The sequence below is a fragment of the Mesoplodon mirus genome (assembly GCF_964341445.2).
Source record: "Mesoplodon mirus genome assembly, chromosome: 8".
NCBI classification, from domain to species: Eukaryota; Metazoa; Chordata; class Mammalia; order Artiodactyla; family Ziphiidae; genus Mesoplodon; species Mesoplodon mirus.
The window spans coordinates 83,178,148-83,195,337 of NC_138984.1; the positions used below are offsets into that span (position 1 = coordinate 83,178,148).

A 17,190-nucleotide genomic window follows, 5' to 3' on the forward strand; every position below is an offset into this window, starting at 1 on the left:
AACGTTTCTTTATATAAATATATATATATTCTTATTTCTCCCCATTTCTTTCACAAAAGGTGGCATATTATACACATTGTATTTCACCTTGTTGTGTTCACTTAACCATGTAGCCTGGTGATTTTTTTTCATGTCAGTGTACAGAGAACTTTTCATTCTCCATTGGTAGGTCTTCCGTAGTGAAGATACACCATATACCATATTTAACTGGGACACCTCCGTTGTTCCCAATCCCTCGTTATCACAATAAATAAGCTTAGACTGTCTTTTCCTGTCTATTGTCATTTTGGGGGTCACACTAAGCATTTCTCACATTCATTTACTTAATGCAACAACAGTAAGCAAGGGTGGATCCAGGCTTCATGGGACATAAAACTTTATACAATTTGGAAGATACTCTGTAAAACAGAGAATACAAAATTATGAGTAAAAAATTAGGTATAAATGTGTGTATTTCTTTAAAATTAAAAATTCAGGGACTTCCCTGGTGGCCCAGTGGGTAAGACTCCACACTTCCACTGCAGGGGGGCATGGGTTCGATCCCCGGTCAGGGAATTGAGATCCCGCATGCCATGCGGCACAGCCAAAAAATTCTTTTTTAATTTTAAAAAGGGATTTCCCTCGTGGTCCAGTGGGTAAGACTCCACACTCTCAATGCAGGGGGCCCGAGTTCCATCCCTGGTTAAGAAACTAGATCCCATACTCATGCCGCAACTAAGAAGTCCACATGCCACAGCTAAAAATCCCACATGCTGCAACTAAGACCCGGCACACCCTAAATAAATAAATAAATAAATAAATAAATATTTTTTTAATTTAAAAAATTCATTACCAATTCACTGGAGGTTTTTTTTAAATAAATTTATTTATTTATTTTTGGCTGCTTTGGTTCTTTGTTGCTGTGCGCGGCTTTCTCTAGTTGTGGCAAGCAGGGGCTACTCTTTGGTGCAGTATGCAGGCTTCTCATTGTGGTGGCTTCTATTGTTGCGGAGCACGGGCTCTAGGCACGTGGGCTTCAGCAGTTGTGGCATGGGGGCTCAGTAGTTGTGGCTTGCGGGCTCTAGAGCACAGGCTCAGTAGTTGTGGCACACGGGCTTAGCTGCTCTGCGGCATGCGGGATCTTCCCAGGCCAGGGTTCGAACCCGTGTCCCCTGCATTGGCAGGCGGATTCTTAACCACTGCGCCACCAGGGAAGCCTTTCACTGGAGTTTTAAAGATTAAGGTCCTTTCTTCTAGGATCTTTTTAGACAATTTAATAAAAATGCCTGTATAGAAATACCTCCCGACTGCAAACTGGCATCTCCTCTCTACCCAGAACACTCTGTAACTCCCAAAAACACATTGCACTTACAGGGGCCTGAATCCTATGATTCAACAGCTGCACAGGAAATCCACGTCTTCCTGAATGATAGGCATTATCATCACCATCTCACAGATGGGGAAACTGAGGCTTCGAGATGCAATAACTTGCCCCATGTTGCACAGTGGGTAGTAAATTGGGCCTGTTTGATTCCAAAGCCTTTGTGCTTAACTGACACAATGAGTGCCTCCCCAGTGGTCTTGAACTTGACTAAATTTATCTTTTCAAAGGGGAGGACTAATACAAGATAACACTTCCATTATTAGTTCCCTAGGGAAGAAACATTTGTTCTGAAACAAATTCTCAGTTTCCCTTTGGTACTTTCAAGACATCTTGTCTCTTCTTTAAAAAAATAACTCAGTAAGGGTCCCTGTAAGTATACCTAACTAAATACAGAGCCTAAGGTCAGCATCATGCTAGCCATACAGGCCTGGGCATCATCACCTGACTGGTCCTCTGGTACCGAGAGAGGGGCAAACAATGAAACAAAGAGATGACTCAAGGCTTATCCTTTGTGTTGAGGGTGTGTTTGTTTCCTGCTGAACTCTCACACTTCTAGTAATAACCCCAGATCCTCAGATTTGTCCAGAAACAAGAGTGGGACCAAGAACTGCCATCAACTTTGTTCTAATAACTAGACATGCAAAGACGCTAAACCTATGCTAGAAGGTAGGACTCTTCCACTCCAACTCAAATAGAAGCAGATTAGGCTGATTCAACATCTTCAACATTTCATCAACAACACAGCTAGATGGATGATCTTCACACCAAGGATGTTGGTAGGACGTGCTGCTGGTGATATTTAATGCCCGGAAGCCAGAAGGCTGAACACCCTACGATGACAGGGACAGTCCAGTACGGAGAAGGACTGTCCAGCCAAAAATGCCCAAAGCAATGATGGCTGAGAGGATGCTGAGACAGACCTTCCCAGACGGGGCGTAAAACAAGAGTTGATATGAACATGGCTACATGTTAAAGCAGGCCTTTCAGGCTATTCAAGGAGCATTAACAAAATGAGAGGTTCTGCACATAGAAGGCTCCTGCCTGATGCTCTCACTCATTTGACCTTTACTGCCTTGCCATGCCTATCAACTGTCAAGAATCTCCATGAAGCGTCAGATTTAAGAGCAAAATAAGCCCTAGATTTTAAGAGTTCACAATTCTTTCAGCTACCTCTTGAGAAATAAAAGGTTTAAAATTAATGTGTACAATAGTTTTAAACTTTCAAACTCATCCAAAAACTCTCAAAAGTGCTTCTTACAGTTATATAAATATCACCATTATTCAATCTGGAAGGTAGAAAATATTAAAAAATTAAAAGTAAAATTGTTCTTTATTAAAAGGCCGCATTCTAGGGCTTCCCTGGTGGCGCAGTGGTGGAGAGTCCGCCTGCCGATGCAGGGGACACGGGTTCGTGCCCCGGTCCGGGAAGATCCCGCATGCCGCGGAGCGGCTAGGCCCGTGAGCCACGGCCGCTGAGCCTACGCGTCCAGAGCCTGTGCTCCGCAACGGGAGAGGCCACAACAGTGAGAGGCCCGCATACTGCAAAAAAGAAAAAAGGCCACATTCTAAAATAGCAGGAAAACATGTTATACCTCAGACCGAAACATTCTATGATAGGGCAGCCCAGATACAGTGGTACATACAATGGAATACTACTCAGCCGTTAAAAAGAATGAAATTTTGCCATGTGCAACAACATGGATGGACTTGGAGGGTAGTATGCTAAGTGAAATAAGTCAGACAGAGACAGACAAATACTGTATGATATCACTTATATGCGGAATCTAAAAAACAGAACAACTAGTGAATATAACTAAAAAGAAGCAGACTCACAGATATAGAGACCAAACTCATGGTCACCAATGGGACGAGGGAAAGGGGGAGGGACTGTAAAGGGGTACAAACTACTATGTATAAAATAAGCTACAAGGATACACTGTACAACATAGGGAATATATCCAATATTTTATAATAACTATAAATGGAGTATAACCTTTAAAAATTGTGTATCACTACACTGTACACCTGTAACTTATGTAATATTGTACATCGACTATACTTCAATTTAAAAACACAGATTACATGCAATTTGTTCATTTCTTAGGAACAAGTCTATATCTTTGAAGCCCTAACACTTCTGTAAACAGGTAAAGAATGTTTTATCTTTGTCAGCTTTACCTGCTATTTGTACTGAGCCATCCTCACCCAGAAGAATATTACCAGCTTTTAAATCCCTATTAGAAAAAAAAAAGGAGAATTTAATTGTGGAGTACAGACATTATATTCACTCAGGGAGATTTTAATACATATCATACAATGGAGATGTTTGACAAAATTATTATTTTATAAATATTAAAATTACATCACAGATTTTAAAAGTTACAAAGGTACATTGTGATTTTATAGTTTGCTCCTGGGGTATGATTAGGATTTTAGTAACAAATAGTTTATTTGCTATCATTATCCAGATTTAATTAAAACAATAATGAGTAGATTATTTCATGTTACAGAGTTATAGATTGCCATAGACACACAATACTATCATTTTATCAAGAATTAAAGCCCAGTCTATGTAAAGCTGTTCTACTTCCACTTAAATGTGTCTGTGATGCAATTTCCAATCAACCCCCTCAGCCTCTAAAACAATGGATTTGATCAGTCTCTCCTCTGAGATACTGATGGTAAATACTAATTACAATACTCTGTAATGTACTTCTTCACTATACAGAAGTTGTGTTGAGTAGTCTTAACACTTAAGAAAAATGACAATTTACAATTTGTAAGTTTGACTTCTAAAGTAATATTTTTTCTAATTATTGAAAGACATAGTAGATATCATTAAACATACAGCTCACTTATAACTCAGGGCAAGGGAATTGCAATATTCATATTACTGTTAAGTGGTTATTTACTTGCAGCAATTCCTAAGAGCCCAAGGAGCACTAACCCATTTGAAGCATCAGGCATTCATATGCGAAGCTGTTTAGCTATTTAAAGAATTAGCATTTTATGCCACAAAAGAGATGAAATTACTGCCTCCCCTCCTTCTCTTCCACCACCATGTCAAAAATAATTAACATATTAAATGTCTGGAACACTCTCGCCTGTATTAGAAAGTCAGAGGTGCTATCCAGTTCAAATGAGTATACTTCAAATGAGTATAAAATGTAAACTGATTTTTTTTGAGTCCCCACAGTACTTTCTGTAGTCTACTCTTATTTCAGTGAAAGCAGATAAACCAATATACCAATATAATTCACCAAAACTTGTTCTCTTGTTTCGTTCTTAAGTACTTTTTTCCCATCTATTTAAACTACCTAAGTTAGAGATATGTCAATACCTACCTGTGAGGTGTGTTTCCTTAGTATTCTTTACTAACTAGGACTGAAGATATGAACAGCTGAATTTAAACATCTCTGCAGGGGTCATACCTGTGAATCTGACCATTTCTGTGTAGATAGTCTAAGCCTTCCAAAACCTCTTTAAGAATTGTTGCTATTATTGCCTCTTCCAGAACTCCGTTCTTGTGTTCTCCTCGGTTAATGATGTATTTTATGATATCCAACATTGAACCTAAGTGGACAGACAGAAGAATTGAACAACTGTATAAGCACCTTCATTACCTTTCCAGAATAGCCCTCCCTATTTAAAAAACTAAACGAGGGACTTCCCTGGTGGTCCAGTGGTAAAGAATCCACTTTACAATGCAGGGGACGCAGGTTCAATCCCTAGTCAGGGAACTGAGATCCCACATGCCGCAGGGCAACGAAGCCCGAGAGCCACAACTACTGAGCTCGCGCGCCTCAACGAGAAAGCCCGTGTGCCGCAAACTAGAGCCCACGCCCCCTGGAGCCTGCGCGCCACAACTAGAGAAGAGAAAGCCCACACGCCGCAACTAGAGAGAAGCCACAACGAAGACCCTGAGTGCCACAGCTAAGACCCGACGCAGCCACAAATAAATTAAATAAATAAATAGATAATAAATTTTTTTAAATCCTTAGAAAAATAAAAAGCTAAACGAAAACAACAAAATATAGTTTTCATTTGTTTATTTAACACAAATATTCCCAAGGCATACAAACAATTGCATGGTAGCTCGTGACCAGAAAAACACTAAATCCAAGTTTGCAAGCACACATCCAGCTGAACTTAATGAGAGGGATTCTGAGTCAGGAAGCAGAAGACTGTTCACGGCCACTTCACAGTTAGTCCCTTTTCCGTAGACATGCAACTGCTTACAGATTAAAAGAGGGTTCTGGATGTCTAAACTGAAAAAGAAAGAACAAGAGGCCTGGAGAAAAGACAGCAGGGAACTTCTGAGAGAAAGAAGCGCAGTTTTTCCTTAACCTCAGGTAGGAGGAGAGAAAAAATGTCTGTTGCCTTTAGACCCCTGCTTATAACCAGAAGATTCCTTTCTGTGACTCTAGGCAATCGTCATTTACATTTACTTGAGGCGTGATGTACAGAGTTTAATAATAAAGAAATAAATACATAGTATTTTGTTACTATAAACAGATTAGTATCCTTGGCACTGAGAATTCATGTTTCAACACATGTTAATTAATATTCTAAACTTCCCAGTCACCTTAAGAGCCTTAATTACCTGGGGGTTCAACACTTCTGAAAAGTTACCAAATAGCCTATCTCAGGACCTGAATTTGTCTCCAAGCTCTCCCTGATTTAACTAAGAGGACTGAGTTTCCCCATCAGATATTACTACACCAGGCTAGCCACCTGCCAGTAAGAGATCTGATGTAATAAAATAATATAGAATAATATAGAAGAAAACAAATGCCTATCTTTCCCCTCAGGGAGAAACAAAACGTCTCTTTATTCATTGACTCTTGGATTTGGGGATCATTTAGAAAACGATACTTCCAAAAACATTTTAATTTTTTCTTTTAAGGATATACCATACCAGGCATGCATGCATTTCTGGCCTGCTGAAAGCAAAATGAGCAAAAGGCTACATCTGCCCACATTCCCCTTACCTGTGGAAACCTGTTCCTCTTACCTAGGGCCAGGGGAGACCAAAGTGGATTCTTTTAAAAAGACAATGAAGGGCCTCCCTGGTGGCGCAGTGGTTGAGAGTCCGCCTGCCGATGCAGGGGATACGGGTTCGTGCCCCGGTCTGGGAGGATCCCATATGCCGCGGAGCGGCTGGGCCCGTGAGCCACGGCCGCTGGGCCTGCGCATCCGGAGCCTGTGCTCCGCAACGGGAGAGGCCACAACAGTGAGAGGCCCGCATACCGCAAAAAGGAAAAAAAAAAAAAAAAAAAAAAAGACAATGAAATTTTCTATCCAGTCCTTACGAAAGGGCACAGGGGATATTCTCAAGCTTATAAAAGGTTAATTGGGATAAAAATAAAGAGAGGAATTAAAATCCACAGGGCCCCAGGTCACCAGAATTTCTTGTTTCCCCAGTTAGTGGACCCCCTACAAGAAGAGGCCAGGTTAAGATCATCTTATCAATAAAGCACCATCCTCAGCAGAACCAAGAAGCAGTCCTGACACTCAACATTGCAGTAGGCTCCAACGGGCTTCCTTTCTCCTTCCATTTTTTCTTTTCCTTTTTAATTAAAAGCCAGAGTCAGCAGTCAAGGAAACAATAACTAATAGGATTGACAAGACTGGAAACAGAACCGAACTAAGCTCTCCCAGGCTCCCTACCGAGACCTACACAAGCAGACCCAAGGCAATTACAATGCCTTCGTCATCTCATTGCAGGGCCTCTGCTGGATCCAAGACAGTTTCTCTAAAAAAGAAAAAAATGTTTAATTGTGATGCTGCCTTGATTCAGCCTTAGCTGAACTGGGTCTGCAGATAAAAATGGGCTCCACCAAATAAACTCTGCACCGTCAGTTCTGGCTTCGTCCAGGTACCACCCAATGTTCTCCTGTACTCCTAACCATACTTCACGTCTCAGTAAGATGGATATACAGGGAGGGACGCCCTGCAAAGAGAACACATGAGAGGTATGGGGATGCTGGGTATTAGGAAGGAATCCCTTGGGCCTTCTCAGCTCCAGTTTTCGGGTCTGTAAAATGAAGGTGATGATACTTGCAGCGCAGGGTAGCTTTTACGTGTACAGATCCCAGCATTAACAGGCACGACGTGTGTGGCCTTGGGCAAGCAGCCTAACTCTCTTGAGCTCTGGTGTCCTTTCTGAAACACAGGGATCATGGCACCTGCCATGCAATGGTGTTGTCCAGGTTACAATGAAATAAAGTCAGTAAATCGCCTGGCACAGGATCCAGCCACGGAGGAAGGGTTCAAGAAAATTAACCGTTATCATTATCCTCCCCTATCAAAGAGTGACGTTAAAAGATTAAAAGAGGGGCCTCCCTGGTGGCGCAGTGGTTGAGAGTCCGCCTGCCGATGCAGGGGATACGGGTTCGTGCCCCGGTCTGGGAGGATCCCATATGCCGCGGAGCGGCTGGGCCCGTGAGCCATGGCCGCTGGGCCTGTGCGTCCGGAGCCTGTGCTCTGCAGCGGGAGAGGCCACAACAGTGAGAGGCCCGCGTACAGCAAAAAAAAAAAAAAAAAAAAAAAAAAAAAAAAAGATTAAAAGAGATAAAATACAGGAATGGGAAAGTGTCTTATAAATTTAATTGTCCATGGCTTTTTTAACTTCAGTGATCTGAGGCTAGAGAGGCAAAGTTCCTTCACCTTCCCGCATGCTTTCTTCATGAAATCCACAATCTAAAACTACACTGTCCAATACCATAGGCCACTGGCCACCTGAGGTTATTTAAATGTAAGCTAATTAAAATTGAATAGAAATTCAGTCCCTGGGTAACACTAGCCACATGTCAAATGTTTAAGAACCACTAGTAGAAACTGGATAGCACAGCCGCAGAACATTTCCATCACCACGGACCTTTAGGAAACCGCGCTGAAGTAACTCATTATATTACAATGTGTTAAAGATGTGAATAATGTTAAGAATGGAGGCTTTAAAGAGGAAGGATTGGTTAACTTTTCTGAAGAGAGTAAGGGGTGGCTACAGAGAGGATGGGGCCTTTCAGGACTTGGGTACATGGAGAAGGATAGACAGACATCTGGGGCTAAGGAGCAGCACAGAGACATCAGAGGGCAGAAGGCACCTGGGGAGTCTCACCCACACCTAGAAGGCCGGGGTAAAAGAGGACAAAGATATTCTACAAGTTGAGCTGAATTATGAAAGGCTTTGAATATCAATGTGAAGAAATCCGGACTTTACTCTCTAGGCAAAGAATAAACCAAGAAACTTTTAAATACGGGAATAAGGGGATCAAATCTAAAGTCTTATTCAATATGCTGACTCGCACAAAAGGAAAAAAAGAAAAAAAGCAAACAAACAAAAATGACAAAATCCACTTACCTCCACTTAGTAATTTCATGACCAGCCAAAGTTCATCTTTTACCACAAAAGAGGTGTAATAGGTCACTACGTTGGGATGGCTGCACTGACTCATGGCTTGAATTTCTTTCTATAAAAAGAGCAAAACATGACATGTACCATAGGGCGAAAATTGGGAAGCAAGACACAAGTGAACCACAGTTGAATATCTGGGTAAGTTTCCTACTTAAAGCACACCTGGGCCAGGGGCTGCCTAAACCATTACTTCACAGAAACCACACGAGAACTAACTCTCTCACCCTCGTTATCAACTTGCTAGAATTAGGAAGGCCTCTACAGGAGACCCCAGAGCCCTGAGGACCAGCCACAGGACAGAGGAACTTCAGATCAGCACACAGCTCCATAACCGCCCCCCCAGCCGCCATATGCGATAAGTGCCTCCTACCTGAACCCAAAGCCTCGACAGAGAGGCTGGTGAGCTATTAGGAGACCTGGGTCCTGATGCCAACCTGAACCCTAGTCCTCCTCACTCATCCAAAACGGGGCAACAAAACTGCTTGTTTCTCCGGACTGCTGTGATGGTACATGAAAAACTACCTATAAAAATGCTAGAGTATCATTTCCCAAACTATCTTCCATGGTAGGTATTCCATCAAGGATAAAAGCAAGGTGGGGGTGGGAGGGGCAGCTGGTAAAACGAAATAAGCTTGGGCAACATCAGATACTACATCTCAGTTTACAGGCGTCACGTCACAGGTATGTTGGTACTGTCAAAGGCTCTGAGAAGTCCTGCAGTAGATAAACTGTCATAGTTGAATCCACAGGAACAATGCAGGAAAATAATGCTCTGTGGGTCACAGTTTAGAAAAAAGTTTTATCAAAAGACAAAACACCAAAGCTTTGAAACCAAACAAACGGGCAACTTCAATAAGCCACAGTTTTCTGCAATACTCAAGTTCATGTTGGTTTGCTGTTTTAAGTCACCGCCAGATGACTCCTATAAAATGTCAGTTGAATGTTAACCCTCAATCAAAGGTACCAGACCAGTGTAACTCACTTTCAAGGTGCTGACCAAAAGCCACAAGAATAACTAACCTAAGTCATCACAGAAGCCTCACTTATGTTATTATGTATTTATGATGAAATAAAAGTGTATCTGTGCATCCTGTAAATATTTTCAATAATGAGTGTCTACTTTGCGTTAACTTAAAGTTGCCAACCAGATTATTCCAATTTGAGCTGCTATATTTATATATCCAGTACTACTTTAATCCTCAAATTACTAAGATGACCCTACATGTCAATTAACTTGGTCTAAATACCATGACATATAACACATATACACATCTTAATACATGCATTTATTTAGGTGCTTTTTATCATGGATAAACTTGTAAGAAAATCACTAATTTTTCTATTTTCCTTTCATTATATGACAACACTTCCCCTTCAACATTTTCCTCATCCACTTAACTGATCACAGGTTTTCTAAATCTAACACTTTTCAATACAGCACCTCCTGTCCTTTGAAGAAGATCTGAAACCTGAGGTCCAGTTTCCATCTGTTTCTGGTGTTAGGTTTTGATACCGTAAGACGCTTCTGAAGGTGAAATGGAACGCTGACCAGCATTCCCATTTCAAGTGGCTAGCATCTGCTCGTTATGGGGATGGCCCACTTTGAAGGCCTGCAGCTCTATGTAGGGTCCAGTTTAAAAAGATGCCCCCGTTATTCACAGAAATGACAATAATGTTTCTTCAAAGTGTGTGTGCTCTGCATTTTCACCATTTTATATCCGATGTAAATGAATGCCTTTCTAGCTCTCTAACACCAAACTTTTAAATCGTTAAAGCGTACAATCAACAACCGGTGTTCATAGGAAAGGAAATTCTTTTGCATGGAAGCAAAGTCAGATCAGAGTCTGGAAAAACACATTTTTTTTTAGACCTTTGTATTTAGATGGCCAGTATCACTTCCTACCCAGAGGATCAGATTCTCTGAGATGATGGCAGTGAGCTACTCTCTGTGTGTGTGTGTGTGTGTGTGTGTGTGTGTGTGTGTGTGTGTGACTTTTTTTTACATCTTTATTGGAGTATGATTGCTTTACAATGGTGTGTTAGTTTCTGCTTTATAACAAAGTGAATCAGTTATACATATACATATGTTCCCATATCTCTTCCCTCTTGCATCTCCCTCCCTCCCACCCTCCCTATCCCACCCCTCTAGGTGGTCACAAACCTCTGAGCTGATCTCCCTGTGCTATGCGGCTGCTTCCCACTAGCTATCTATTTTACGTTTGGTAGTGTATATATGTCCATGCCTCTCTCTCGCTTTGTCACAGCTTACCCTCCCCCTCCCCATATCCTATGGAGAAGCTGTTTTAGATAGCCTATGGATGTAACTTATCAAATTCTATTCCTTCAAATTTCAGGGCCTTAGAGGTACCAGCTGGATATTTAAAAGTCCTGAGGATCAAAAAGAAGAAGAGGAGACACAGATATTGCCACTACTAATATACCCCTACGAGCAGTGTAAGGGCAGACCAAAGAAGAGGTGGGTCCTGAGAAGAGAGGTGGGACTTGCATCAGTCTGACCACTCATAATCTCACTGCCCTCTTCACCGCTTGGCCACGGGTCCATATCCCCCACTCCTACACCACCTATTCTACTACACAGCCTTTCCATGCAGTAGAGCCTCTAATGCGTAAAGACACGATGAAACTTGCCTTAGGGAAAAACACTGGTCACTCTGCCTTGGGATATGACCTGTGCTACCACTGAACCCCCATATTAAGTAATATTTCCACAAATGGGGTAGAAATACACTTTTAAAAAGGAAGAAATAGGTGTTATACGGGCCTATCCAACCCTTAAATTAATTTATATATAAACCATTTGTTTAGTTGCCTTTTAGAGAGATACAAAATTTTTATACAGTTTCCCCTTGAACAACGTAGGGGGCGCCAACCCTTCGTTCGTCAAAAACCCTCCCTAGGTATCCAAGGTTTCATTCCTCCGTGTCCTCGGATTCAACCAACCATAGTCATGTAGTACTATAGTATTCACTATTGAAGAAAACAAGTATAAGGGGACCTCCACAGTTCAAACCTGCATTGTTCAGGGGTCAACTGTATTTATAATTTTGCTATGGTCTGCATGTTTGTGTCCCTACAAAATTCCTAAGCTGATGGTATTAGGAAGTGGGGCCTTTGGGAGGTGATTAGGTCACGAGGGTGAAACCTTCATAAATGAGATTAGTGCCCTTATAAAAGAGACCTCAGAGAGCCAGCTCATTCCTTCCACCACAGGAGGAAGCAGAGAGAAGTCTGCAGCCTGGAAGAGGACCCCCACCCAGCCAGGCTGGCACCCTGACCTCAGACTTCCAAACTCCAGAACTGTGAGACATAAGTTTCTTTGTTTATAAGCCACCTGGTCTATGGTATTTTGTTCTAGCAGCCCAGACGTGCCAAGACAATTTTATATATTTTTTATAATTTGAAAAATATAACTATTATTTGAATCAAATATTCTTTCTACAGAACTACTCTCCCCATTTTCTTTCAACAGTGATGATGGTTGCTGTATGGATCCTTTCTTGGTAACAGCCTATCAACTAAATTATCCAAGCTTTTCCCAGTGCCTTAACTTTACCCACATGGGTAGGCAAAGCCATTTACCCCCAAACACACTCATCCCTTCCATCCCTAAAGGTAACCAAAGTATTGCCCAAAGATGAATAAATGGATGAAAAAAGAATCCTTTTTATCCAATTCTTCCTACAAAATGACTGGGTTCCAACACTCTATTCCCTTAATTAGGACACAATCTATGGAAGACGTGTGACTTAGAGCAGCGCTTCTCAAACCTGAATGTGCACACAGATCACCTGTGGACCCTGTGAAAATGCATATTCTGATCCAGTAGGTCTGGGGTGGGGCCTGAGATTCTGCATTTCTAAGAGGCTTCTAACTGATGCTGATGCTTCGGGTCCAGAAACCAGACTTTGAGTGACAAAGTGGCAGAAGGCAGGCAGACAGGCCCTCGGGTGGAGGGGATGTGAAAGGAAGGAGCACAGACGACTGGCTGCAACCCAGGCCCGGGGGTTGGAAGGGTAGGAGAGCAGGCCCGGTGGTGAGGCCTAGCTGAGTGAGACCTCGTGAAAGGGGTAGGAGGCAAAGCTGGAAATCGGGGAGATCGTGGGATTAAAGTGGTTTGAATTTCACAACTACGGGAAAGGGTAAAAAATTCAAAGCTAGAGAAAAACATGAGGTCAAAGTTGGAAGAACTCACAGAACTCTGAAACCCAGGCAACACATTTGCCAAAACTATAGTCACAGAATGTAACACAGTGGCTCCCTTGGAAGTCTAGTGAAATCTGACTCAGACATGTCATCAAGTGCCAAACCAAGCCACAGCACGGTATTTAAGCTTCCCTGTGGCTTGAAGAGCTGGATCTGCTCTTGCAGCTTCACCTGAAACGCAGTACAAGTGAAATTTCACAAGAGTGGGAAAACCGACCTAAAATGGGGCAGCGAGTAAAAACCCTTTCCACCTGCTAACACCAAAGTGGCAGCCACAGCAGCATCTCTGCTGGGAGCGATGTGGGCCGAAGGCAGATCAAAGAGGGACACCCACACACTGCTGCTGGGCCAGCCCGGATGAATTCGCCGAAACAGGACATGACACATCCCTCTTATATGGGACAAACTAGGTTTGGCTGCACAAAGAAACATAAAGCGTCCTACCCTGAAAATGTGATGAGTTGGGAGGAAAAAAACTACCCCCCAAAATCCCCAAAACTGGAAAGTTTTAAATTAAAAAAAAAAAACTGTGTTGGGCTTTCCCTGGTGGCGCAGTGGTTGAGAGTCCGCCTGCCGATGCAGGGGACACGGGTTCGTGCCCTGGTCCGGGAAGATCCCACATGCCGTAGAGCGGGTGGGCCCGTGAGCCATGGCTGCTGAGCCTGCGCATCCGGAGCCTGTGCTCCGCAACGGGAGAGGCCACAATAGTGAGAGGCCCGCGTACCGCAAAAAACAAAAAAAAACAAAAAAAACTGTGTTTAAATATTTATGAGCAATTTTCTAATATTGCTATATGGCCCTTGTCTAACCATTCCCCCCAAAACTTTTTTTCTCCTATTACTGAGAATAAGCAGGAACCATGTTTTTTTGTTTTGTTTTGTTTTGTTTTTTGCGGTATGTGGGCCTCTCACTGTTGTGGCCTCTCCCGTTGCGGAGCACAGGCTCCGGACGCGCAGGCTCAGCAGCCATGGCTCACGGGCCCAACCGCTCCGCGGCATGTGGGATCTTCCCAGACCGGGGCACAAACCCGTGTCCCCTGCATCGGCAGGCGGACTCTCAACCACTGCGCCACCAGGGAAGCCCAGGAACCATGATTAACAGGGACGTGAGCCAGCAGGAGCCACTTTGGAAGGGCTGCACTCTAAGACACAGCTGGCTTGGAAGCTTGGCTTTGCCACTGACTGCAGCTTGATTACCTGAGCAGGTCATCCAGCATCTTTGAGCCTCAGAATCCTTTTCTGTAATACAAGCTTAATAATGCCATCTACACAGGACTGTTGTGAAATAAGCAAAATGAGATCTATACAAGTCCTTGCAGAAGGCCTAGCACATGACAGGAAGGTTGAAAGTCAGTCCCTCGATGTCTCAGTTCCTTCTTTGTGTGTGAGTATCCCCATGCTGATCACTAATCCCATGTGTCCCACATTCCCGACTAAAGTCTCAGAGGCACAGAGACAGCCCTTAGCAGCAGCACTCACCCTTCCCCACAGAAACGTCACATAACGAACATGCTCTGTGCCCTGCTGGCTCAAGGAGTGTCCTGTAACACGTGTCCAGGTCATTGGGCCATGAGTTTTTCACTTCATTCCTAACTCTACAACATCCTCACCTGTGTTTTCCCTTAGTATCTCATCCTGTATTTAATTTATACCACCTTACCATACTTCATGTATCCTAGTATGCCGCCTCAAATGCTTTTGAAATTAAGAAGTCTAAACAGATACTTATGCAAAGCTTTCAGAACAAAGAGAAACAAAAAAGAGCTTGGAGACATAAGAATTAGGGAAAAGTTAAAGTCTAGTTTCTGTTGTCCTGAAGACGATGCGATTCACAAAGCGCTAAAAGGAAAGAGATTTAAATGGATCCTGAATTCAAAATATTAAACTATACTTAACCAAATTAGCATATTTTAATACCTTAGCTAAATCTTAAATAAATTCTTCTTTATCTGATATTGGTGGCAAAATATCCTACTCAGCCTTGGTGGAGAAGTCACACCCATCCAAGTTCCAACATCATGTGCAGTCAAATCTGAGGAGGTGCTACTTCTAACTTTATTCTAAAGTACTTGTTCTCAACCTTGGCTGCACAGTGGAATCGCCTCGGGAGCTTTAAAAAGTACCAATGCCTGGATCTCAGCCCCAGAGACACTGATGTAAAATTGGTTTACGACACAGCCTGGGAATGAAATTTTTCAAAAGCTCCCAGGTGATTCTACTGTGTAGCAAAGGTTGAGAAGCACTGCTTTCCAGCTAAGCACTGAGATGCATTAATTCTTTCAATGAAATGCTGAGAGAAACATCTACCTCCCAAGCACATTTCCACACTGCAACTTAATCTAAAAAGGAAAAATAAATATACGATCCACAAATACTATCAAATAAAACCTATATTTCCAAATGCAAGAGATAACCAAATACATCTTTAAAATGTATGCAACACCCTCCAAGCATCTAAAGAATTCCTTAAATGACATGAGGGTAACTGCGTTAATTGAAAACACTTTTCAGAAAGTCGTCGTCAGGCTTGCACTTCCATAACATCAGCATCATTATGAAGGGTAACCTCATCAATATTCATAAGTAACCCAATACTGTAAGTAGCTGAATTTTTTTCAAGAAAAAGAAAAAACAAACCCATAAATTTCAATGATTTCAAATGTCAGCCAAGAAATGGAAGGAAAAGATTGACAAAGCTCTCCTAAGAGCACTGTATTTTTTGGACTGTCATTTTCAATCATGAAAAATGTCATTGTGAGGTTTTTTTAATTATAAAAAATTAAATGCCACATATGCAGCAAACTCCTGCTTCTTTTAAAATAAGAGTACCAATAGGAAAAAACCAACTCAAGGAAGAGTTAAGTCAAATATTCTGACCTGTACTATTTATGAATAAATCAACCATTGTCCCTCACCAGTTAGTTTTATAATTATTTTCATATGATTTGGTATCTGTCTATCCAAGTACAGTCCAGTTGAAGACAGGATTAGAAATGGGGAAAGTCTAGATGTTTTGAAGACAGGGAAACACTTGTAAGAAATTAGGAAAAGGGAAACAAATTTTGTGATAGCCTTAATCAGTGTTTGTGGAGAAGTATTTAAAACTAGAGAGAGCAGTTGTAACAGGTAAAGTATCAGGGGAGTTGGAGGTAGGTCTGGAAAATCCCTGGAAATCAGCAGAAAAATCACAATGGGTAAACATCTACTTCCAGCAGAACAGAATGCCCATCCCAGGGCCTGTCTGCTTGGTTATGAATGATGGTCATTCTGCAAAAACTATTCCCCAAAAAACTAAAGAATTTTGCTTGGAAATGAAAAAGTCGCCGCAATAGTTATTTTTCACCAAGAGAAAATAACTCTTTCCAAGGAGAGGAAAGAAAGCAAAGAGTAAAGGAGTGATGTGGAAAGTTCAATGGGGAAGAACCATTTTCTTTTAGAGTTGGCTGAAAAAGTTCTTCCGCAAACAGTAACAAGGATGCCTTACGGGTTCTGAAAGCTCTTAAGCTGGCCATCAGGAATCTGAATCAGACTCAGCTATCAACAACTGCTATTTGATCATTTAACTGTCCATGACTGGGTATACTGGGAAAAATAAAGTCGAAGACTTCGTTAAAAACAGAAACATGAAGAAACTTTCTTGCCAGCCAATTTATGCTGCTGGAAACCCCAGGCCAGTTTTCAGCGCTGCTGCTATTTTTGGCTTCATCACCAAAGGATGAGAATGCGAGGTGAAACGTGTCTTTCTTTTTTGCGGCCTCCCGTGCGTGTCCCACGCCTGGGTATGATCTGCAGTCTGGGGTTCTGCCAGCGAACAGAGGCAGAAACCCCGCTGAACACTCTCCAGCCTTCTCCCTGTTTCCGAGTCCTTCTTTTTCAGAGTCAGCTTAATTAATTGTGGAAATATAATCAAACCAAAATAAGAAAGACAATAACATAGGAAAGAACAGAACCATCTGTCTCAACCCAAGCAATAACATTTTCCAGAAGTTTATGAGGATGGCAAAAGTGAAGCATAAAAAAAAAAAAAAAAAAAAAAGATGTAACTGAAGTTGTATTCAATCTGGGAATGTTTTCCCCATTTTCTCCTACTCTGAAAATGAGTATGTACTGGGTCTCTCTGTTACCAAGCACATGTAAGTCCAGAAACCTGAGTGGCCTTGAAATGTTAATTTCTGCTTACATTTTGG

At 42.1% G+C, this 17,190-nt stretch overlaps 1 protein-coding gene across 1 annotated transcript in view; it reads right to left on the reverse strand.

Moving 5' to 3' along the window:
• Nucleotides 1–17,190, reverse strand: part of STK39 (serine/threonine kinase 39) — a 324,305-nt gene that overhangs the window by 230,532 nt on the left and 76,583 nt on the right. The window contains exons 3-5 of the mRNA XM_082631371.1: nucleotides 8,727–8,835; nucleotides 4,795–4,936; nucleotides 3,542–3,597 (exon numbers count right to left, since the gene is read on the reverse strand). Of these exons, the coding sequence (XP_082487497.1) occupies nucleotides 3,542–3,597; nucleotides 4,795–4,936; nucleotides 8,727–8,835 (307 nt within the window). The remainder of the gene's footprint in view (nucleotides 1–3,541; nucleotides 3,598–4,794; nucleotides 4,937–8,726; nucleotides 8,836–17,190) is intronic.